Source organism: Sorghum bicolor, chromosome 3 (genome assembly GCF_000003195.3).
Source record: "Sorghum bicolor cultivar BTx623 chromosome 3, Sorghum_bicolor_NCBIv3, whole genome shotgun sequence".
Classification (NCBI taxonomy): domain Eukaryota; kingdom Viridiplantae; phylum Streptophyta; class Magnoliopsida; order Poales; family Poaceae; genus Sorghum; species Sorghum bicolor.
The window spans coordinates 62,785,737-62,809,156 of record NC_012872.2 but is presented as its reverse complement, the minus strand read 5'-3'; the positions used below and the strand labels follow the sequence as shown (position 1 = coordinate 62,809,156).

At 45.2% G+C, this 23,420-nt stretch overlaps 5 protein-coding genes across 5 annotated transcripts; 2 read left to right on the top strand and 3 right to left on the bottom strand.

The window, feature by feature from the left end:
* LOC8072076 (probable alpha,alpha-trehalose-phosphate synthase [UDP-forming] 7) lies at positions 4,055-8,815 on the top strand. The gene is made up of 3 exons (XM_002458445.2): positions 4,055-6,446; positions 7,050-7,323; positions 7,936-8,815. Exons 1-3 carry the CDS (start codon positions 4,366-4,368, stop codon positions 8,311-8,313), a joined length of 2,733 nt encoding a protein of 910 aa, XP_002458490.1. The 5' UTR covers positions 4,055-4,365; the 3' UTR covers positions 8,314-8,815.
* Positions 11,078-13,622, bottom strand: LOC8072075 (heat stress transcription factor A-4b). Its single transcript, XM_002456314.2, has 2 exons — positions 13,014-13,622; positions 11,078-12,430 (listed from the first exon to the last, which is right to left on the bottom strand). The coding sequence occupies exons 1-2, from the start codon at positions 13,227-13,229 to the stop codon at positions 11,342-11,344; spliced, it is 1,305 nt and encodes a 434-aa protein (XP_002456359.1). The 5' UTR covers positions 13,230-13,622; the 3' UTR covers positions 11,078-11,341.
* Positions 15,667-18,184, bottom strand: LOC8072074 (50S ribosomal protein L13, chloroplastic). The gene is made up of 4 exons (XM_002456313.2): positions 17,849-18,184; positions 17,154-17,339; positions 16,746-16,916; positions 15,667-16,081 (listed from the first exon to the last, which is right to left on the bottom strand). The coding sequence occupies exons 1-4, from the start codon at positions 18,062-18,064 to the stop codon at positions 15,965-15,967; spliced, it is 690 nt and encodes a 229-aa protein (XP_002456358.1). The 5' UTR covers positions 18,065-18,184; the 3' UTR covers positions 15,667-15,964.
* Positions 18,854-21,484, bottom strand: LOC8075577. Its single transcript, XM_002456312.2, has 6 exons — positions 21,141-21,484; positions 20,432-20,658; positions 20,169-20,345; positions 19,919-20,074; positions 19,472-19,748; positions 18,854-19,353 (listed from the first exon to the last, which is right to left on the bottom strand). The coding sequence occupies exons 1-6, from the start codon at positions 21,439-21,441 to the stop codon at positions 19,100-19,102; spliced, it is 1,392 nt and encodes a 463-aa protein (XP_002456357.1). The 5' UTR covers positions 21,442-21,484; the 3' UTR covers positions 18,854-19,099.
* Positions 21,788-22,942, top strand: LOC8068711 (oil body-associated protein 2A). The gene is made up of 2 exons (XM_002458444.2): positions 21,788-22,114; positions 22,236-22,942. Exons 1-2 carry the CDS (start codon positions 21,829-21,831, stop codon positions 22,694-22,696), a joined length of 747 nt encoding a protein of 248 aa, XP_002458489.1. The 5' UTR covers positions 21,788-21,828; the 3' UTR covers positions 22,697-22,942.

Sequence of the window (23,420 nt, the reverse complement as noted above, 5' to 3'; positions counted from 1 at the left end):
CATTCTCTTAGTGTTTTTGAAATAAAATATTCAATAATATGCTCATAGTTAATCTTCTCAAGCAATCCACTCTCAAGCGCTATCGTGCCAAACTATTAAGTATTTCTTGTGTTATTGTAGAACACAAGTATGACTTTAATAGCTTCAACTTAGAAAAGCTTTGCTCTGCTGAGACTGAGTTAACTCCTCAATTCTTTGTGTTCTTTTTATACTTTGGTAACCAGATTCATATTTTCTAAATCAATTTGTAGAGGACATGACTTCAAAAGATGAAAATAATAAAATTAAAATTATATAAGCAGTTTTAGACTTTCATACGAATGATTATATTAGTACTATACAGATGGAATTGAAAAGAAAAAACAATACCTTCAGTCCGCAGGGGGCCTCTGCCTTGAACCTCTTCCCATCGTTGGTGCCTGGTTCACTGCTTGTTAGATAAAAACGCACGAGCGCCGGCCGGAGACAAGATGATCAGATGAACATGAAGCATCGCACCGTCGCCAGACACGCGAAGTCGCCATGAGGGCTGCAGCCTTGCGGAGATGGGAGATGACTGTGCAGATTTGAACTATGTTCTGGCTCTGACTTCACTAAAATACATAGGGTCTTCTACTACTTGGCTTATTTTTTGAGACCCTGTAATTTTTGGGGCCTGTACGGTGGTATGGGTTGCACACCTATGGGCACGTCCCTAGAGGGAATGGAGATGTAGATAACACCAAGATTCACGGATAAGCAAAGAGCAGAGAGTTGTTCAATGCATCTACGTTCTAATTTTGGATTTGGGGCTTTGGCAATTAATGAACATAAGTGCCTATGACTAGGATGCATTTTGTAAGAGTAAAATTACATTGCGTTAGGTCTTGTTTAGTTCACCCCGAAAATCAAAAAGTTTTCAAGATTCTCCGTCACATCAAATCTTTCAGCGCATGCATGAAGCACTAAATATAGACGGAAATAAAAACTAATTGCACAGATTATCTGTAAATCGTGAGACGAATCTTTTGATCCTAATTAGTCCATAATTGGACAATATTTGACACAAACAAATGAAAGTGATACAGTAGCGAAATCCAAAATCTTTTCGTATCTAAACAAGGCCTTAGTCGCATTGCAGCCAAGTATCATCAACGAAATGATTTTTATGAAAATTGAGCACACTATAGGTTTCGGGTGCAAATAGGGTGTGTTCAGAGTAACTTGATGTAGTGTTAGGCATTTGTTTTATCTTTGGTCGTAGTTTTAAAGAAGGTCGAGATGATTAGTTTGATGGGAATCAAGTTGAGAGCATTATTTGGATGCACGCATGTGGTATGTTCTCCTAAGTTAGCTCAACGGTTGTCTTTGTCGGATTTTAAGTTTACGTTCTAAAAAACATTAAATTAGATAAGATCGAACATGAAATTGGTTAAAAATATGCACCAGAACGTGTCGCGAATGATTAAGACCCCCCAATGAATCATTTGGTGGCAGCATAACTTTATCTCGTGTTGTTTCATAAAAAAAAAGAGTGGCCTTCTTTTAGAAAAGCTCGTATGCAACTTATGTGGACAGGCAGGCGACGCTGTGTGGCCTTTCGGGCTTTCCGTTTCGGCTACTCACTATCGCTGTTTTTGCTTGACTGAAAAGTCATAACTAAAATTATTATTTATTGATTTGTTATGCTGCTGAATGGCTGATAGATTTAGCAAATAAGCTTAAACGAACAGAGTGGATGCCATTTGATTGAACAAGATCCGGATCAACGGCAACGACACCTTAAGGACAATTTCAATAGAGTTTATGAATACTAAATAAAATTATGTGACATAGTATTAATAAAAATAAGATAAGATAAAAGTTTTATAGAATGAAATAAAATTTATGGGGATACATTTTATGTGCATTGTTTTCGATACATGAGTCTTTAAAAAAAACAATAAGACAGGCTTACATGCCCGTTCAAGTAACCGTCGGTTGTTGTCAAAAAAGAGTAGCGGTCGGTGATCATAGTAGGAGCCTAGGACTACCTGTTGTTAATTGTTTTTTTGCCTAGGGCCTTCTTTAGGTCATGAATTTTTTTAGGTTTAGCTACTGTAATACTTTTGTTTGTATTTAGTATCTGTTATTTAATTATGAACTAATTAAGCTTAAAAGATAAGTGTTATAAATTATAGACAAATTGTGCAATTAGTTATTAGAATTTATATTTAGGCCTTGTTTAGTTGGGGAAACATTTTGGCTTTGACTATTGTACCACTTTCGTTTGTATTTGACAATTATTATGTAATCATAGACTAAGTTCAAAATATTTATCTCATAAATTACAGACAAACTGTATAATTAGTTATTATTTATTTATATTTAATGTTCTATGTATGTGCCGTAAGATTTGATGTGACAGAAAATTTTGAAATTTTTTAGATTTTAGGGTGAACTAAACAAGACTTTAACGATAACTGCATGGTAAAAGGTAAAATTAGATGTGACAAAGAATCTTGATTTTTTTTAAACGAGGACGAAAATAAATAGCGTCCCGCACGGAGACCGGCTGTTGCTGCCGCGCTGGGCCTGACCTAACAGTCCGACCTGGAATCCACACATAGAACAGGATAAGACAGCTTCGAAATGCTTTTGCATGTACAGTATGCAAAATCCTTCCGTTCTGATGCCGACGCGGATGGGGTGGCTGACACGACGCCGACGCGGACGCAGCTAGGGCGACCGGTGGCCGCCGCCCGAGCGTCCGCTCACAGTTACAGCAGCCTTCACGCGCGCGCGTCGGGGTCGGGGCCGGGGCTCGCCGCAGGGCAACGCCGACCCGCCACCCGCCACCGCCACCACGTGGTTCAACTGTCGCTGGTCAGCCAGCCGTGGCCCCGGCTCTCCGCTCCTCGCCCGCCCTGGTCAACACGTACGACGACGGATCGAATCGCGGACCAGCCGGTTCCGAGTTGGCGCCTGCCAACGACCAGCTAGCTGACCGCGCCCTTTGCGTTCGCTCGCTGGACGACGCGAATCCAGCCTCCTCCGCATTGGGAGGGCCTCCTTGACAGCACCGGTTCGGAGAATACGAGTAATTAAAAATAAACAGACTTGGTTTGGACTGCTTCGTTAAGCGCTGTGCACAGGTCAATTACTTGGATCACCTTCAGATTACATCGACGTCTTCTGTTGTATTCAGCGTCACAAAGTTGGCTCGCCGCACCTGGCTGACAACACTAGGTACGAAATCCAGCGACACACGGCTTGTCTTGGGTTGAAAACGACAAAAGCAAACACTGAAACGATTATATGCTTCTGTGAAGAAAACCGGAACGGTGAAAGTGGCATTTGCATTGTAGTTACAGGCTACGGATGTGAAAGGAAGCCTTTGGATTGCGAATAGGGACGGAGACGGGATGCAAAATAACAGAAAATCGTCGCGATGTTATCCAAAAGCACCACCAATTCGACAAGTTGGAATCGTAAACTGGCCTTATAAAACTGTGGAGTATCTTGTTGAGAACGAGAAATCACCAGGGGATTCTGAGGTGAAGACGGATTTTCGATAATTCCTGTTGTTATCGAGAAAAGTGAAGACCGTGGCGGGGGGAGTTGGATAGAGCAGAGGACGTGGTAAGGAGTCACTCCTCACACGTCACAGCTGACGTCACACGGCCAAAGCGACGTGGCAGTTCCTGTAGACGACACGTTTTCCTCGCAGCCAGGCGCCCACCTCTATAGCCATTGGAGGAAAACATCCAAACCAACCCCCCCAGGAACAGAAAAAATTGCCAACAGTTCTTTAAAGCGGCCCCATTGTGTTGCCCTTCGAACCACCAGCCCCCCCTGGTTTGGACGATCACGGCTGTTGATCATGCCGGCGCGGCCCGAACTGCTCGTATCTGCACCGTCCAGTGGGTGGGCCCTACAGGTGAAGGTGGGGCGCGTGACGCCAGCTGGCATCGGAGGGGGCAAGCGCAACCTTATCCTCTTTTCCCGAGGCAACTGGTCCCTAGGCGCGGTCCAATGAGCGCTAACACACCGACAGACCGATGGGTCCATATGTCAGCGATAGGTGGTCCAGGAGAGGCTCCGCGCGCCGAGACCAACACGCCCGTGGAATATACGGGCGCGTCCTTGCCTTCCCCCTCCCCGAACCTCTCGCCTCGCGCCGGTCGCGTTTCCCATTCCGAATTCGCGAACCCACCACCTCCCCTCTCTCCCTCTACCGCCGCCGCCATCAGATCAGATCAAAGCGGAACACCAACTCCTCCTCCTCCTCCTCCTCCTCCTCCTCTTAGGGTTTGGTGAAACCATCGGCCCCGCTGATCCCAAGGGCTAGGGTTTGTTCACCTCTCGCTTCGAAGCTTTCTCTTTGCTCTGCTCGGTGTTTCAGCCATGATGTCGCGGTCGTATACCAACCTGCTCGACCTCGCGGAGGGCAACTTCGCGGCGCTGGGCCCGGCCGGCGGCAGCGGGCGGCAGAGGCAGGGATCGTTCGGGATGAGGCGGATGTCCCGGGTGATGACGGTGCCGGGGACGCTGTCGGAGCTCGACGGCGAGGACGAGTCGGAGCCGGCGGCGACCAACAGCGTTGCCTCCGACGCGCCCTCGTCGCTGGCAGCGGACCGCGTCATAGTGGTCTCGAACCAGTTGCCCATCGTCGCGCGTCGAAGGCCCGACGGCCGAGGATGGTCCTTCTCATGGGACGACGACTCGCTTCTGCTCCAGCTCCGCGACGGCATTCCCGACGAGATGGAAGTGCTGTTCGTCGGTTCCCTCCGAGCCGATGTCCCCGTAGCGGAGCAGGACGAGGTGTCGCAGGCGCTGCTCGACCGATTCCGCTGCGCACCGGTGTTCCTACCTGACCACCTCAACGACCGGTTCTACCACGGCTTCTGCAAGCGCCAACTCTGGCCTCTGTTTCACTACATGCTCCCCTTCTCATCATCCGCGTCTGCCGCCACCACCTCTTCCTCCGTCGCCCCTTCGTCACCAGGCAACGGTCGCTTCGACCGCAGCGCTTGGGAGGCGTATGTTCTCGCCAACAAGTTCTTCTTCGAGAAGGTCGTGGAGGTAATCAACCCGGAGGAGGACTACGTCTGGGTTCATGACTACCATCTCATGGCGCTGCCTACCTTCCTCCGCCGCCGCTTCAACCGCCTCCGCATCGGATTCTTCCTCCACAGCCCCTTTCCCTCGTCCGAGATCTACCGCACCCTCCCTGTTCGCGAGGAGATATTGAAGGCTCTGCTCAATTGCGACCTCATTGGGTTCCACACTTTCGATTACGCCAGGCACTTCCTCTCGTGCTGCAGTAGGATGCTGGGAATTGAATACCAGTCCAAGCGTGGGTACATTGGATTGGATTACTTTGGCCGCACTGTTGGGATCAAAATCATGCCAGTGGGAATTCATATGGGTCAATTAGAGTCAGGTCTGCGCTTGCCTGATAGAGAATGGAGACTTTCTGAGCTTCAACAGCAGTTCGAGGGGAGAACTGTCTTGCTTGGTGTGGATGATATGGATATCTTTAAGGGGATCAATTTGAAGCTTCTTGCCTTTGAGAACATGTTGAGGACACATCCCAAGTGGCAAGGGCGAGCAGTGTTAGTGCAGATTGCTAACCCGGCCCGTGGAAGGGGTAAGGATCTGGAAGCCATCCAGGCTGAGATTGAGGAGAGCTGCCGAAGGATCAATGGAGACTTTGGCCAGTCAGGGTATAGCCCGGTTGTTTTCATCGATCGTGATGTGTCAAGTGTTGAGAAGATTGCCTATTATACGATAGCGGAATGTGTGGTGGTGACTGCTGTGAGGGATGGGATGAACTTGACACCATATGAGTACATTGTCAGTAGGCAGGGTGCACCAGGATCTGAGTCAGTATCAGAGGTGAGTGGGCCAAAGAAGAGCATGCTGGTTGTGTCAGAGTTTATTGGCTGCTCACCGTCACTGAGTGGTGCTATTAGGGTTAACCCATGGAATATAGAGGCAACTGCAGAGGCGATGAATGAGGCCATTTCAATGCCAGAACAGGAAAAACAGTTGAGGCATGAGAAGCATTACCGTTATGTCAGCAGCCATGATGTTGCTTTTTGGTCAAGGAGCTTCATCCTAGACTTGCAAAGGGCTTGTCAGGACCACTTTAAGAGGACTTGTTGGGGCATAGGGTTGGGTTTTGGTTTCAGGGTGGTGGCCTTGGACCCTCATTTCACAAAGCTCAACATGGATTTGATTGTTAATGCTTATGAGATTTCAGAGAGCAGGGCTATATTGCTTGATTATGATGGAACTCTGGTTCCTCAAACTTCCATCAACAAGGAACCTAGTCCAGAGGTTTTGAGCATCATCAATACCCTTTGCTCTGATAGTAGAAACACCGTTTTTCTTGTCAGTGGTCGAGACAAAGATACGTTGGGAAAGTGGTTCTCCTCATGTCCAAAATTGGGTATTGCAGCTGAACATGGTTACTTCTTGAGGTACGATTTTCCATTTCTGCACAAATGATACTTTTTTTTTTTGTGAACTAGTGGCAGCTGGATCCCTTTCCTCCCTATAATTAGCAAGAACAGTACAGCTGTCTTGTTTTTTCATAGTTATTAATAAACTTTGAACTTACTGTATACTGTTTTAAGTGGCTTGGTTAGTTCTGCAACATGTCAAATTGCATTGCTTACATTCTCTGTGAAACTGAGTAGAGGTATAATGCATCAGAAAAGAGATTAAAAAACAAAACCCTTAATAGTGTTTTGTGGAATTGATGAATTATGAAAGCAGTATTGCTACCTTTCATGGTTGATGGTTTTAAGTTTATCAATTAGCAGTTCAATATTGTTTGGAGACTGTTAAGTTGGTTCTTAATGTTTCCCCTTTTCGGATTGTGTGGAGCATTAACATCACTTAACCTAGGGATTGTATAAGAACGTGAACATGATAGATCAATCGTAGGCTATCTTGTTTGCTAGTTAGTTTTTTAGATAATGTTTGCTAGCTAGTTAATGGCAGTAATTGGTTTAATTGGCTGCTATTGAATTGTCTTAGCTAGAATGGCTCTGCGAAATAAGATTTCAAAATTTTGGTAGGTGGTCTAGAGAAGAAGAGTGGCAAACATGCACTCAGGCCTTGGACTTCGGATGGATGCAAATGGCAAGGCCTGTGATGAATTTGTATACAGAAGCAACTGATGGATCCTACATTGAGACGAAGGAAAGTGCCTTGGTGTGGCACCATCAGGATGCTGACCCAGGCTTTGGATCCTCACAGGCAAAGGAGATGCTTGATCACCTGGAAAGTGTATTAGCAAATGAACCAGTCTCTGTCAAGAGTGGCCAGTTCATTGTCGAAGTCAAACCACAGGTTCGATCATCTTTTAGCCTTCCAAATCCTTTCTTGAAGATCTGTGGTTTCAACTTATAAGTTTGTTATTTATGCCTTAAAAACATTTCATATTTATTTTCACGAGTCTAAAAGGTAGAGTTGAACTGTAGACGATTGAGTTCAGCTAACACCTTTTGTTTTCTCGCAGTTAATATGATAATTAGCTTCAAAAGTTTAAAAGGACCCAGTACAGTTCTTTTTCTTGTTGCAAATACATTGGCTTCATTTTTGTTCAATATTAAGCTAGTGGCTCCCCTCAGTTATAGAAGATCTCATTTGGACCTGTTTTAGATTTTTATCTGGTTGTGGTGAAAGCAACTTTCTAAAAAGCAGCATGGTGATGCTTTTCTGCAGGTTTTAGAATTTTGGCTTAGTAGCCTACTAGCTTGTAGAAAAGCACTATTTTGTTTGCCTTATTGCCTACTAGGCTGTAGTTAGTTTACCACCTTTCTTACCTTCTGTAATTTTTTTCCTGCAAGTGGTTAGTACTAGTGGTGAAGTATAAGTTGATTGATATGGTTTTTTACCTAAGTTTCTTGTATTTACTTATGTAAATTAAAATTGATTCCTTTGTTGTGCACTAATCTGCAGGGAGTAACCAAGGGAATAGTTGCCGAGAGGATACTTGCATCAGTGAAGGAGAGAGGAAAGCAGGCTGATTTCGTATTGTGCATCGGCGATGATAGGTCCGATGAGGACATGTTTGAAAATATTGCTGATATCATTAATAGGAATGTGGTTGATCCAAGAACATCGCTGTTTGCGTGCACTGTGGGACAAAAACCAAGCAAAGCCAAATTCTACCTGGACGATACATTCGAAGTGGTCACTATGCTGAGCGCACTTGCAGATGCCACAGGACCTGAACTGGAGACTGATTCGGCTGATGAATTGGCCGCATCTATCTCTTCACTTGATATTGGTGACGAACAATCAGAATCCAGTGATAGACCAATTGGAGGGTCTTAGCCAGTTTTCTCTTGCATTTTCAGAATATGATGATTGTTTCAATAGTCAATTCTACACGATTTTCTGATGGATATGAAGTTCGACTACTAACAACTGGTTCTACGGATGCTCCAGAGGGAAGCTTCTTAATCTGCTGTACTCCAAGTTTCTCCAGTTGGGCAAGATAGTACAGTCTGTTGCTGCAAGGCGTAGATCCATATGTTCATAGCTGACTCGCCGACTTTCTTGGCACATTCTTTCACTTTCTCATTTCTGGTTGAAGTAAAATGAAAGCCTCGCAGAAGGCAAGGGAACTGTGTGGCTGAAGTGATTGTGGGGAGGTATAGGAGTGGCAAATGTGAAAGGAGCACGTGCGGAGCTTGTGATATGATCCCGTATTAACACGACGTTACAAAGTGGTGTCACTTTTTGAACTATCAGTAGTAGCAATCTCAGGGGTGAGGTTTGAATTGATTAATTGATTCAAAGCCGGATCTGGGCTCCTCTCTGATGGTTTTGCTCCTACGTTTTCCCCTCATGTGCGTGTTTTTTTTAAAAAAATAAATTTTCTGGGGTTACGTTGAGAAATACCTTTAGGTGGAAGATAGCATATTTTTAGGCCTACTTGCGTGTCAATTTTGATTACCATTGCCAATCAGCGCTGGATGCTTGGCGATTATGTTGGGCGTTGTGTGGCAGCTTTGCTTGTAGTAGTAGCAAAGGTTTTATGTGGACTTATCACGTTCTTGCCCTGTTTAGTTCCCCATCTAAAATTTTTTCATCCATCCCATCGAATCTTTGGACACATGCATGGAACATTAAATGTAGATAAAAAAATAAACTAATTACACAGTTTAGTTGAGAATCGCGAGACGAATCTTTTAAGCCTAGTTACTCTATGATTAGCCTTAAGTGTTACAGTAACCCACATATGCTAATGACAGATTAGTTATGCTTAATAAATTTGTCTTACAGTTTCCTGACGAGCTATGTAATTTGTTTTTTTATTAGTTTCTAAAAACCTCTCCCGACATCCTTCCGACACATCCGATGTGACACCCAAAAAATTTTCGTTCCCAATCTAAACAGGCTCTTACCCTTCCATTTCTTCGGATAGCACAGACAACCATTTAGTCTTTGTTTAGTTTGTCAAAAATTTCTGGGTTCGGTTATTGTAACACTTTCGTTTATATTTGATAATTGTTGTCCAATCATAGACTAATGATATTCAAAAGATTCTTGTAAATTATAGCTAAATTATATAATTAATTAACTTTTTAGCTATATTTAATACTCCATGCATATATCTAAAGAATCTTGAAAAATTTTAGAAACTGAACAATGCCTCATGCTATCGTGATCGTGATTATATTCCTAGGCCTTGTTTAGTTCCTTCGCGAAATTTTTTCGCGACACGGTACCACTTTCGTTTGTTTGTGATAATTATTATCTAATCATGGACTAACTAGACTCAAAAGATTCGTCTCGTAAATTTCGACCAAACTGTACAATTAGTTTTTACTTTCGTTTATATTTAATACTTCATGCGTGCGTCTAAAGATTCGATGTGACAGCGAAGTGATGCGTCTCAGAGCAGATTTTACTGGACGTTTGACCAGCATGAATTTTCTGCTGGATAGAGCAGACAGAAATCATGGTAGAGTAGGCTGAAAGCTGAAACCATGGACCGGCCTAGGTACAGCCGATATGAAATACAGGCACTTGCACAGGACCAAGTGGTGGCACCTTAAAAGCCATGGACCGGCCAAGGTATTTATACCAGCCGAATATGCATATTGCACAGCACCATGCGTGGTGGCACCTTGAAATGCATCTGCGAGCATGGAAGTGCAAAGTGCATCTCAGCACGCTAACCTACCTACCATGCACATTGGCACGCTGGCCCCTGTAATTGCAAACATCGTCGCAGGCTTTCTTCCCTTGTTTGCTGATAATAAACCATGATAAAAAATACCGTTGACTGATTTATTGTGAAAGAAAAACACTACTGAATAGCCGGCACATTCAGTTGATAAACTCAAACGCCATATGGGCTGGTACACACCGACACTAGAAATTGTAGCTGGCGCATTGTAAATACAGTACACCGTACTTTCTTGAGTATAGTGGACGCTGGAGCAGTGCCGTGCTTGATGCGTTAGCGTCAGCAAGTTGATCTGGTCAGGGGAGAAACTGTCAGCAAGTTGATCTGATCAGGGAGATGCAGCCAGTGGGCCGAAAGGGCATTCTGAACTTCTGAAGGCAGGGGAAGCATTCCCTCCCACACCACGTTCACGTCGTTAGGTCAGTCATGGACAAGAAAGGACGACACAATCATCATATTCTAAACATTTGAAAGAAGCAAATCCATATGATTACGGACCAAGCATAACCTATGGGATCCTAGGCGGGCATAAAGGTCTATCATTCCACAAAGGTCTAGTTTAGTTCGCGAAATTTTTTAGGCTCGGCTACGGTAGCACTTTCATTTGTATTTGATAATTATTATAGACTAACTAGACTCAAAAAATTCGTACAAATTACAGACAAACCGTGCAATTATTTTTTTTAATTTATATTTAATGTTCCATGCGTGTAGAGATTCAATATGATTGGGAACTAAACAGGACCAAAGCTGAAAACAACCTAAAAGATTTAACATTCTGGCACTATACCTGTCTCGGAATCGATCTTTAATCTACATAGATACTACTATTCAACAACAAAGTGAATATTATCATCTACATATATAGCCACGTCGACAAACCTGAAAAATCATAGAAGCTGTGGACAGCAGTACCAAGAAATGTCTACTGACCAAGTATGAATGCAGCACTCCTAACAAAAGTATATTATCAACTAGTCTCTGCATCATTCTTAACACGACCAAAGTACAAGGGAAAAAAGTATGACTACAAATTCGATGTCAGTCAACAGGTGCAGGTGGCGAAGATATGATACACTGCAAAGTACATGTCAGAGGCACCAACGTCCTATGTGTTTCTGTACTAACTGTTTTTTCACCTACAACTACAAGTAATACAAACAGTCAGGTTTTCTCCACCGAGGTAAGATGCCCCAGCTTTTCTGTCATCTGTTCAACATTCTTCTTTCCCCACCAAAATTTTTCCCGATCTCCTATTCTCGTCTGATCGCCTTTATCATCTCCATCTCGCCTTTCTGATTGGGCCTCCTGATGTGCATCAGAACCAGGCTGCTCAGTGAGGAACTGCTGCCAAAAGCCATCGTTTACCCCAGTTGCTGCATGAGGAGGCTCCTCGACAGGTTGGTCCCTTGATAGACCAGTTTCTGTAACAGCAGGCTCCATATTAACATCAATCTCAGACACCTTAGTTCGTGGATCTGTACAGGACTGCATTTGAGGGAGGGGAGGACTTTCTGCGCAGCTAGTTGAACCTGTTACATCACGAGAAGAGAGCGAATCACCTGCACCAGCTGAAGATGTATGCATCCTTGACACAGGTGATGGTACATGGGGATCACTTTCTCCGGATGAATGGAGCTCCGTGATAACAACAGCAGATGAAGGGCCAGGGAGACCATCATCATATGAAATATTAAATGCTTCACTCGCTTCCCGAAGGAAACTCTCCAATGAGTTCAAGGAAGATTCCATTTTGTCAAATGATTCCCTGCAAGCCGGTGGGTCCGTTAAGCCCCCATGCACAATCTGGTTCCCCTCAGTATTTGCATCTTGGTGGAGAGAAATAGGTATTGGTAGTCTCCTTTTCTTTCCATGATGATCAGGTTGCTGCACAAAGCTAGCTAAAAATCCTGGTGCTTGTACAATATCCCTGACATATGCCATCAGATTCTTCTGCCGATCCTCCAAAAAGATCAATTTATCTTCTAGGTCCTGCATTCGTTTCTCTGTAACAAGTTTCTTTTGTGCATTGTTTTCAAGCTCTGAGGTGAGAGCTGCATTGTCAGACTTAAGCCTTTCGATCTCCTCCTCATAATCCCTCCTTTCAGTATCTGCTAACGGTCCAGAACCAGTGTGCGATGAATGGCTGAATATAGGCTTGCGCCTGTGTATATTTTTCAGTCGGTGCTGTTGTCCCCTAATGAAATCCTCATTTGCAAACTCCCATTGTTCAGGATCAATTTTCCTAAAGCCCTACACAAGAAGCAGCAGGAAGCTATTACCACAACATCACAAAAAATATGAGTCGTCAAGGCTCATAAATCAGAAGAAAGATGCCACTTCAACAGCGTTAACTGTCAATAGCACTTCATTTGCCAAAAGGTCCACTAATTCTGTTGAGTTAACACTTAACATCACATCATCTGTCAAAAGGTACACTAATTCTGTTGGGTTTAGAAAAGGAAAAACATCTCACCAAGATAACTGAGCATATACTGGATATATAAGGCAAAAATGGACACATGGAATTAAAGCTATCGCCAAATTGCCAATACCCAATGGGCTATGCTATAACAAGAAAACAATTCATTCGACCTAAGACGATACCCCTAAACAATTGTTCTACTATATATAATAAGGCTAACAAAATTCGCCCCCCCCCCCCCCCCCCCCCCCGCCCCCCCAAATGCCAAATTGTAGAGTTTTCGCAAAGGCGCAACAGCCATAGCTGACAGTAGCACGCCGCCATGCATCCCGATCGACCAAAACCGCAGGTGGACAAAGAGGGAGGGAGACGGGGCGACGAAAAATGAAGGATCGCGCTGTGCTGGCTTACGTAGGTGTTTAGCTGCCGCACGAAGCTGGAGAAATTGTTGTGCTTGAAGTACTTGGGGAGCAGATCCCTGCAGAACTCTGCCTGGTTGGCGACGACGAAGCTGGTCCCCGGCGGCGTCCACGCCACGACGGCGTCCGTGGCCGGGTCGTCCACCATCTCGTACGTCTTGCTCAGGAAGGGCGGCAGCGAGGACGCTCCCCCGCCGCCCGCCTCCATCCCCTCCAGACCACCGCCTCCTTCTCCTCCACCTCCTCCTCCTCAGGCTGCGGCGGCGGGGGCGGCGGCGCGGCGCATGCCAGGCGTGAATTGTGATCCGAGGCGGAGGCGGCGGTGGCTCAGGGGCTGCTTGCTTGGGTTTGGTTGGTTGGTGGCCGGGAGAAGGGAAAATCTTCTGCCGCTCGGAATCGGATTGGTGGAAATTTCCAGAAGGCTACTCCAGATTGCTGCGTGGGCCTCGACCTCGACCTCGATCGCGGAGCCGGAGCCGAGAGCCGGAGCCGGGCGGCGTCCGCCCGTCAGTGGGCGGTTTCTGGTTGGGGCGTTGGGCGGGTTGGGTTAGGTAAGCAGTGACGCGTTCAGGCGCCCGCGGCTTGTGGAGGCGATGCCATGGGGGAGCCGTGCGAGATCGGGCCTCAGTGGTTGGATACCTCTCCCCCTTGACTTCCGCCGGCGGGTTGACTTCCTCGAGATCTCCACCTCGCAGATATGCCCCCTGTGCAACCATTGGCGCCGCGTCGCTCTGCAACCGCGTGATCCGCTACCGTAGGATCTGAGAAAACAAAGAGCTTGTCACCGCTTGTCTGCATCTATTTAATTACTTAATTTAATAAAGTATTCTCAGTACATTGAATCATGATTTTTTGCACACACATTAAAAAAAGGAATTTTTCCCACGCCTCTCACGTATAACTGTACCCGTAGCGCTAAAACGCACAGCCGAAGATGCTGATCATCTTTAATTCAGGCCTCGTTCAGTTCGCAAAATTTTTGAGATTTCGACACTGTAGCACTTTTATTTTTATTTGACAAACATTGTTCAATCATGGAGTAACTAGGCTTAAAAGATTCGTCTCGTGATTTACAGATAAACTGTGTAATTAGTTTTTGTTTTCATGTATATTTAATGCATTATGCATGTGCCGCAAAATTCGATGTGATGAGAAATCTTGTAAATTTCTGAGAACTAAACAAGGTCTCAATTCATTGCGTTATGTTATGTAGCAGCAAGAAACACGACTACTCTCTCTGTACCTAAATATTTCTCATCCGCGTTTTTCAAAAATTAACTTTCACTAAACATATATTAAAAATATTTATATGTATGGTACATAATTAATATCTTTTTTAATGATAGATATTTAGAGATGGAGAGTGTCGTATCCTAGTCACAAGATAGGAGTACGAATTCAATCCATTACTTTACTTTATGTAGCAGCAAGGAATGCAACCAACTCGTAGCCTTTTTTTTTTCTTTGGATTACGATCGGATTCGAACTATCTATTTATCTCTAGGCCCTCACAAGTCTAATTCACAGCAACAAATGACCTAGGTCTAGTCAATATTATTTCACTGTAGTTTGCCATCATCGTTCTGTTCGTTGTCGATTCGACTGCAACTTCAAATCTTATTGGACGTAGACGTGTTAGCATTATGACATTATTGTATTTTAAGGTGTAGAGATTTCCTTGTTTCCAAAATAAATCATTTTTAGTTATCCTAAGTTAAATTATTTTTAGTTTTATCAAATTTATAGAAAAAATATTGATATTACAACATCAAATTAATATCCTAAGATACAGCATAAAATAGATTTTCATAGTCTCATCGTTTGGTGCAATAGATATTGTTATTTTTTGAGATAAAGTTAGCCAAACTGATAGTTTGACTTAAGATGATTTTAAAAGTTAATTTATTTTGGGACGGAGTAAAAATTATGTGTGTGAAGCGTGCTTTGTTGCTATGGATTAGGAACTAACACGAGGTCAAGAGCTCAAGGTACAAACTTCGATTAGCATCCTTCTGACCACCCATATAGGTCCTCCTCCATGAAAGGCCATAGAAGGAAGCACTGTGCACTCACTATATCATATACAATCTCTAACAAATATAACCCTCAGCTATGCTTATGCGTATACCCTAGGTGACCAAATCATTATTCATAAGGCAATTTGCCTCTTTTAATACAAACACGATTGCGTTTTACGTTGGCAGCACAAAACGTCACCTGTATGTGGTATTTTCTTTGATGTTTCCATGTGACGTTTTCCAGCATTTCCAGCATTCAGTTATAGTGTGTTTGGTTGGTGAAATGATGTGATAAATCATCATGTCATTCTCTAGTTTTTATTTGATTTGTGGAATAGAATAAGTTGATCAATGATCACCATACTACCTACAAGCTAATGATTAGTATTAGTACGAGAAATGATGGCTTTCCACTAAATTTGAGGAATAAACTCACGATGCATCACTCCATCTAGGATAAATTGTCTCAAAGTAAACACGGTGTTACATTCCCAACCCAAGATATAGGTCACATGAGGAAGCACAAGACTATTCTATATTCTACAAACACAGAAGAAAATACCACACCCCGCCACCCAAGAAAATTGGTTATGAAAACAAAGAATAACTTTATAGCAAACTTCCGAATTTAAGTTGCAGGCCGAACAATGAAACAATCTACCACCTCATATCATGTCAGGTCAAAATTACAAACTTCAACTAGAAAAATAGAGATTTCACGTTGATTTAAACTGTACCAGATTACATGACTACTCATTGATAGAAATATGACTGAATTTCATGCTTTGGTAAACATCCAAATTACAAAGAGGATTTATACTCCCCCCTGGTCAGAGGCATGATTATGAAGATGACATTCAAAACAAAGGGCAAAACCTTCTGGGGAGGAAATCGTCACTGCATCCTTTTCAACCGATGGAATTCTCTAGCCAGTTTTTTGTATTCTTTTATCCCTGATTGGGAGTGGGACAGGTTTTTGAGCCTCGTGCGGATGTTCTGCCCCTTTGTATACCTTGAGGTGGGTAAATAACCTTCTTCCCAGCTGCAAATTGTCCAAAAAGATGAGCAGATAAATATAAAATAGAATAAGTATATGGCACATGATGAAACTAAGTTAAATTAAATTTGCCATCAACATGAAGAATAGAATGGCTAGGGCCTAGGGGGAATGCTTCAGATAACAAGATATTTGCCTGCCAGAATGTGAGTTTCAGTAAATGCAACCATAATACCCAACTATTGAACTAAGAAGCAATTTATTTTGCAAGAAAAGGTTAAAAGACAATCTTTCCGGAGTTCATGCAACACACCTTTGTGAACTTACACAAAAAAAAAATGAAAGGAAAAAACTTGACAAGATAATTAACTAATTCAATCTGAACTTGTTAATTTTGTTCAATAACAGCATTCCCTTGAATTTAGGTGATTTATTCTGAAAGTCATGCTTTCCGAGGGAGGCACATGCTGATGCTTGAGCAACACTCTGACCCCAATACACTTCACCATTAACCATCGTAATTCTCAATCTCAAAAATATTTCCACAGCTGCTAACTAATATCAAGTTGTAATTTTTGGGGACTCAAAAGAAAGGTCACCCAGAAATTCAGTTATTTTCATATTTGGTATACATTATTACATGTGCACTAAAACGAGAAAGAGAACATGTAGACCTGAGGCAATCAGCTAGTACAAGATGGTGTCTTACCCTGCCCTTGGGGAGCATCCCACGAACCGCATGCTCGACGATTCTCTCTGGAATTCTTTTCTGAAGTTGGTCAAAAGTTTCTTCTTTCATCCCTCCAGGCCGTCCAGAGTGCCTCCTATAGAGCTTTTGTGACCGCTTTTTACCAGAAACAGCAACCTTCTCTGCATTGACCTATGTGAACATAAAATTGTTAAAGACTTTCAGCGTAGTAGCACAATAATGCATAGCATCTATGTGGTAATGAGCCTTCAGAGATACACCAGTTACAATAGGACTATGCTAACATAAACAAAACCACAGTTTCAAGATTATTTGAGGAAGCTTATTCGACTCAGTATCAAATAACCTGAGGGAAATAGAATACCATAGCGTGTATACTAACACTATAGGTATCGAGAGGATGCTTACCACAATAACAAAAGCTCCCATGTCCACACTGGGAGTGTAAGTGGGTTCGTTTTTTCCCCTGATATGTACTGCAATGGTGGATGCTAGCCTGCCTAGAATCTTGTCTGTTGCATCAACAACATACCATGTCTTCTCTGTGGTTACATGATCTGCAGCCTTAGGATACCAGGTTGTATTCCATATGTCCTGCAAATTAAATTACTCAATCAGATTTCAGTACGACACAGGTACTTCTGGAGTAAGTAACTCATAAGAAGAAAGAACAAGGCATGGTACCAATGAACTGTTCACATTGTGCCCATACTAACTGATCCTAAACTGTAACAATTATGAACAGGCTGGTGGGCAACCAGAGCCAAGGTAACCATCGCACATGTAGTTCGAAAATGTAATTTCTCATACGACATCAATTTACTTTGACTTCCATCTCCTATTAAGCTAATTTCTACTTAATTCTCTCACCATAAACAGCCCATGGCTAATTTTGGATGTGATGGCTCATGGCAGATAACATATATAATGTAAGCAGTAATATTGTAATTTGATTACTCATCAGCATGCACATAAAAGGTTAACCTGAGGTGGATCAAGATGACCTCGGTGAAACACGAACAAACTGGGATTGACTACGATTCTGTAAACGAGCTATGAAAGTGTGCACATTGTTTCAAGAGAGGAAAGAGAGGACGTCGTACGGGGCCGCAGAGCTCGTCTCCCTCGAACATGAAGCGCTGCTCGCGGGGCACGAGCGCGGAGAGCGGCTGCCTCTTCTGCTTGTCGCTCTTCTCGCATCGCACGGCCAGTCCCACCGGGGCGGCCCGGCGCGGGCCCGCGAGCCGGGTCAGGCGGCGGTGCTGCCGCGGGGCGAAGGCGGAGGAGAGGAACGTAGGGGAGGCGACGGCCGTAGCCATTGCGGCACGGCGAGCGAGCAGCAGCAGCAGCAGGATGTGGTGGTTGTCTCAGACGGTTGGTTTAGTGGGACGCGGCCATTTTTAGGCGAGATGGGGAGCGTCGAGCGGATAAGGGGATAGGACATACTCCTAGGAGACAGGAACAGGGAAGGTTAACAAGAACATTTGGGCTTCATAGGCCCAGAACAAAATGCAGATTTGGCCCATTATGACACCTTATCAGCTCAGCTCATCTGAGATTCAAACTGAAAATAAAGGGGGGTTCCGTCTCAAAAAAGAAATTCAATGCATTGCGCAAAGAAGAAAAAAGCAATAGAAAGACATGGCCAACAGCTGCGCTAGTCGTTGAAGAAAACAGGGCTGCCCAATCAGAAATTTGGCTTCCTCCTGGCTCCACACACGAGCATATTTCATTCAAGGACACCGTTAACGCGTGATGATCCCTAACCTGCCGAAACCCTAGCCGCCGACGTCTTCTTCTTCGTCTTCGGTGGGGCGCAGGCACGATCGTGGGCAGGAGGAAGAGCATGGGAACGGAAGAGGAAGAGAAGGCGTGGGAGCAGGTTGTGCTCTAGCGCAACAGTTGCATATTTGCATTTCCCTAAATGATTCCTCTGCTTCCACACTAAAACCATTGTCATCCAGAGGCATTCTCGAATCCGAATAAAATGATGGGAACAGAAAATCTCCATTGCTGCACCGCGACAGCCATCAGCAGCAGAAGCCGAATTAATTGATCATGGACACCATTTTCACATGTTCAACACGTCAGGAAAGAAAAAGGGGGCAGAACAGTGTTCGTTCTCTTCTAACCAAAGAAAACTATATCTTTTACATATAGTGGCAACATCATGTGATTGTATGCAGTAAATCAACAGCTTAACGTGTTTCAGGTTCAGATCCGTCATACCTTTACAGGAAGAATGCAAAGATAATAATATACAACAACAAAATTGTGAACCAGAGATGCCGACGATTAGAACCATATGTATATCAATGGTTAGTTGACTACCAGAAAATGAATTGGGGGGAACGTTACGAAGTAGAAGACTCTGGAATTGTCTGTGTAAGAGGTTTTACTTTCCTTGTGTGACCCAAACTATTCACAAGGTCCCTGCGAGTGCATACAGGAAACATGCTCATTCCATGCATGTTTAGTCGCCACAAAACATATGGAAAACTGAGCTGATCACGAGATGTGAAGCGAACCACTTCATTAAACCAAGCACACATGAAATGGTTCGGTGCAGGGGTGAGTTCCCTCACAATAACAGAGGCTTCCGCTAGAGCTGAAAATCAAACAGGTAAATTTATCATATCAGACCTGCTTCACAGTTCGCAGATCATATACAGAAATATTCAGCAGGAGCACAAGAATAATTGTTTGAGAAAGATTAACAAACTGACCTTTCAGTCCGTGCAATCTTTTTGTGTCCGGCATCCCATCTTGACGATACTGAGTCAATTGTACCTCTACCTCTTCAGGAGTAGCCTTGTGCTTTTGAACAATAGCTTTCCCCTCATCATATATGTTACTCCGTGCTCCATGTTCAGAGATAGCAAATGTAGAGTTTGTCCTCCAAAGAAGAGCTTCCAGCACTCCTATAGGATCCCTTCGAAATTGGTATTTAGAATCAACCCATATGGAGTACCTTGCCTCTGGGAAAAGCCGATGAGTCAACATCTGCAAAAATCATGTAAGGTGATTTGGTATCAGAACACACGCTGTTGTCCAATCCTAAAAAAATCAGGCTTAGGAAAGTGAGAATGATAATAGCAACAAATTACTTTACCCATGTTTCTATCCTGACAAATTGGTAAAGAGGATAGATTATGGCATCTTAAGGTTTCTACCTTTGGTATCTTCCCATTTAATCGTTGATCTACAAAGGGGAGGCTCCTGACAACAATGATCCGCCACCTTCCTATCATGCCATCATCACCAATTACCTTTCCTTCAGCTTCCTGAGTTGATCGTGTCACTTCATCCCAGAAAGCCACATAGCAAACCTGCTTTACCACAAGACCATGCAAACTCGTATAAGCATCAAATGTGATGGTTTACTCTGACGTTCAGTTCTGAAAATCTTGGAGGATGCAATACCCTGCCAATAGAAGAATTGGTCATTCCAATAGGTTGGTATAGATCATCCCCACCACCAAATGCACAGGTAGACACAACAATTTTACAGGCTCTCATGTATCTCCTGTCCTCCTCAGAAATTTTGAAGCCACCATTGTCGCTGTAGAAACCACAATGCACACTAACAGTCTCATTCAACTGCAGAAGTATGGAAACACGTTAAACATGTCATGGAGGCGCAGCTTTGTTACAGCAAAACAGTACACATAAGTAAGCGCTACAACCTTGAAGCTATCTTCTCTTTCAGCAAGTGTCTGAAATCCTGTAAACAGGTTAAACCTTGTTGCTTCCGCATGTTGCAGCAAATATGTAGAGTTTGCTTCAGAGTGGTACGTGTCATAATCATTCTCATCAGATTTGTACGTGATTCCGTTCACCACAGAATCGAGTCTTGTACCCTCCGGGAACACAAAATTTGCCAAACTTTTGGGGCTAAGGAGCTTCAAGCAAGCTGTCAATATCAACGACGCGAAAACTAGTCATGCCACTGTTAACATGCAGTTGTAAGTGAAGTCAAACTAATAAAGAGGCTAAAGACTCTAGTATCCAAGCCAGGAAAAGCTTACTAATCTGTGATCTTTCAGAACATCACACGAAAAACGATCTCTGGCTAATAAGTAGAAACGGGCACACAAGCATCTTCACACTCCTATTCTGCCTGATGTGTCACTACTTTGTCAGCGTGCAAGATCTAAAATGTTCAGATCAATCGCCCATGAATATCTAATTAGTTGTGCAAAAACAGCAATCAGCACCGACAAAAGTACGGCATATCGCCGCGCAATGCAGCACTCGCGTTACCAATTAGCCACACCAATTCCTTGTTAAATTTAGTCAATTCGGTACCAAACCTCCACTACAATCGCCAGGGGCACGGGGGAGTAGGAACAGTTTATGCGTAGATCGAACTAGAGTAGGTGGGGGGGAACTCACGCTCGCGCACGCCATGGACGAGGTGTGTGGTCGGGTCGAGCCGTCCGAGGCTGGAGACCGGTGGGGCGGGGCCCGGGGACGAGGCGCCGCGGAGCCGCGAGGCCTCGAAGAGGAGGAGCGCGACGGCCGGGAGGAGCAGGAGCACAGGCCACCACCGCGCCACCAGCCGCACCGCCCGCTGCCCCAAGCTACGCGCTGCCGCCTTCCGTCTTACGGCGCGCGGTCTCCGTGTCGGTGCCGCCGAAGCAGCGTCGTCGTCGGAGACCGTGATGGAGATGCTTCGGATCGTCGACGACGGCATCGGGAAGGAAGGAAGCGGTGGCGAAATGGTGGCCGTGGTGGGTTTGCCATTTAGCGGATGGGTGGGCTCGTGGCCTGGGAAGGGAAGAGAGAGCCCAACCAAGGCGGGCCCATCTACGACGCTTCGGCACTTTGGTGGGCCATGGGCCACGGCCGCCCAAAAATCTCGCACAGCACCGCAGGCGGCGACATTTGTCCGTCGCTACAGCTGTTTCAGCCATCTGCCACCTCGGTCACATGCCGTCCGCCACGTCGAGACCACGAGCTCCATACGTGTCACGCCCAGCCAATTCCCGACGTCTCCGGTCTCGTGTTTTAAAGAATCGCGCCGGTCTGATGTCGTGACACAAGGGCAAGGCTGAGCAAAGCGAGCTCGATCCAATATACGATGGCGTCCAGCGACGGGAAACCGGTGCCAACCCCGGCCTCTGAGGGCGGCACCGCGCCGCCGGGGCAGCCGACCACGGTGGCGTCGAAGGTGCTAGACATGGGCGCGGCGGCGATGCAGTCGCTGCGGCCCGTGAAGCAGGTGAAGCAGCACGTGTGCACGTTCGCGCTGTACTCGCACGACCCGAAGCGGCAGGTGGAGACGCACCACTACGTCTCCCGCCTCAACCAGGACTTCCTCCAGTGCGCCGTCTACGACTCCGACAGAGCCGACGCCCGGCTCATCGGTGCGTGCACCGCCGTGTGTGCACCCATATCTTATCGTCTTTGCCATGTGTGCTCACGGCCAAGTACACTGCCGCATATATATATATGTGTACGAGTCTTTGATGAACTGCATGCATGTAGGCGTGGAGTACATCGTGTCGAGGAAGATCTTCGACTCGCTGCCGGCGGAGGAGCAGCGGCTGTGGCACTCGCACGCGCACGAGATCAGGTCAGGCCTGTGGACGAGCCCGCACATGCCGGTGCCGCTGGAGAAGGCGGAGCTGGACCACCTGGCCACCACGTTCGGCAAGTTCTGGTGCACCTGGCAGGTGGACCGCGGCGACCGCCTGCCGCTGGGCGCCCCCCCGCTGATGGTGTCCCCGCAGGCCGACCCCGCCGCCACCGTGCGCCCGGACCTGGTGCGGAGGCGAGACGACAGGTACGGCTTCTCCACGGAGGAGCTCCGCGTTGCTAGGGCCGATGTCGAGGCGCCCGCCGAGGAGCACCCGGCGCAGCAGGCCGACTACTGGCTCCGCCACCGCAAGGGGTTCGCGGTGGACGTCGTGCCGCACGAGATGAAGCGTCACGCGGCGTTCCCGTGAGCGGTGAGCCGCCAGCCGCGTGTGTGCAAAACCAGTACTGTGTCTGTACAGTGGCGCATGTGTAATAAAACAAAGGACAAGCATCCAACCAGCAGTCTCCGAACTCATGTGAGTCATGAATGGCATGCGTTTGTTTGTTTTTCAGTTCATGATGAGTGTTCAAATCAGCCATGTACGTATTATATGCGTGTGTATGGATGATGGAATGATGGGAAAAAAAACACAAACATTGCAGGTGTTACACTATCAGAACTGCATGCAATTGCGCCCCTCCCAATTACAAGTGGGATTTTCTTTCCTTCTGAATTTCGAATTGCTAATCCTTTGCTCAAACAGTAATATGACGAAGCTTGCACGTTTCGAAGATGAATTTTAGCTCTTACTTTTAAGGGCCAAAAGAAGATACTCCCCAAGAATAGAGCAATGGATTGCCGGTCTTTTTTAGCTTGGCTGTTAGCAGTTCTTGTACTGCTTTTATTTGTTTCTTTCTTTGTTTACTAGGTTTCTTAGGCCTCTCTCCCTTCTTCTGGGCTTTTAGTTTTAGTGCTTTTGCTGTAACTGAACCGCTTGTTTTGGGCCTTGTTTCAACCCGAAATCCAAAAAGTTTAAGTTTTCAAGATTATCTGTCACATCAAATCTTGCAGCACATAAGTTTTCAAGATTTTCTGTCACATCAAATCTTGCAGCACATGCATGAAGCATTAAATATAGACAAAAATAAAAA

Coding starts and splice junctions, on each gene's coding strand:
- LOC8072076 (XM_002458445.2), top strand. CDS start 4,366: ATGATGTCGCGGTCGTATACCAACCTGCTCGACCTCGCGGAGGGCAAC. Junction 6,447..7,049: donor GAACATGGTTACTTCTTGAG/GTACGATTTTCC, acceptor AAATTTTGGTAG/GTGGTCTAGAGAAGAAGAGT. Junction 7,324..7,935: donor TTGTCGAAGTCAAACCACAG/GTTCGATCATCT, acceptor ACTAATCTGCAG/GGAGTAACCAAGGGAATAGT.
- LOC8072075 (XM_002456314.2), bottom strand. CDS start 13,229: ATGGAGGCGGGCGGCGGGGGAGCGTCCTCGCTGCCGCCCTTCCTGAGC. Junction 12,431..13,013: donor TGCGGCAGCTAAACACCTAC/GTAAGCCAGCAC, acceptor CTTCTTGTGTAG/GGCTTTAGGAAAATTGATCC.
- LOC8072074 (XM_002456313.2), bottom strand. CDS start 18,064: ATGGCTACGGCCGTCGCCTCCCCTACGTTCCTCTCCTCCGCCTTCGCC. Junction 16,917..17,153: donor TGGGAGCTTTTGTTATTGTG/GTAAGCATCCTC, acceptor ATGTTCACATAG/GTCAATGCAGAGAAGGTTGC. Junction 16,082..16,745: donor GGATGCTCCCCAAGGGCAGG/GTAAGACACCAT, acceptor GACAATTTGCAG/CTGGGAAGAAGGTTATTTAC.
- LOC8075577 (XM_002456312.2), bottom strand. CDS start 21,441: ATGCCGTCGTCGACGATCCGAAGCATCTCCATCACGGTCTCCGACGAC. Junction 20,346..20,431: donor AAAGAGAAGATAGCTTCAAG/GTTGTAGCGCTT, acceptor ATACTTCTGCAG/TTGAATGAGACTGTTAGTGT. Junction 19,354..19,471: donor AAGATTGCACGGACTGAAAG/GTCAGTTTGTTA, acceptor TTTGATTTTCAG/CTCTAGCGGAAGCCTCTGTT.
- LOC8068711 (XM_002458444.2), top strand. CDS start 21,829: ATGGCGTCCAGCGACGGGAAACCGGTGCCAACCCCGGCCTCTGAGGGC. Junction 22,115..22,235: donor AGCCGACGCCCGGCTCATCG/GTGCGTGCACCG, acceptor GCATGCATGTAG/GCGTGGAGTACATCGTGTCG.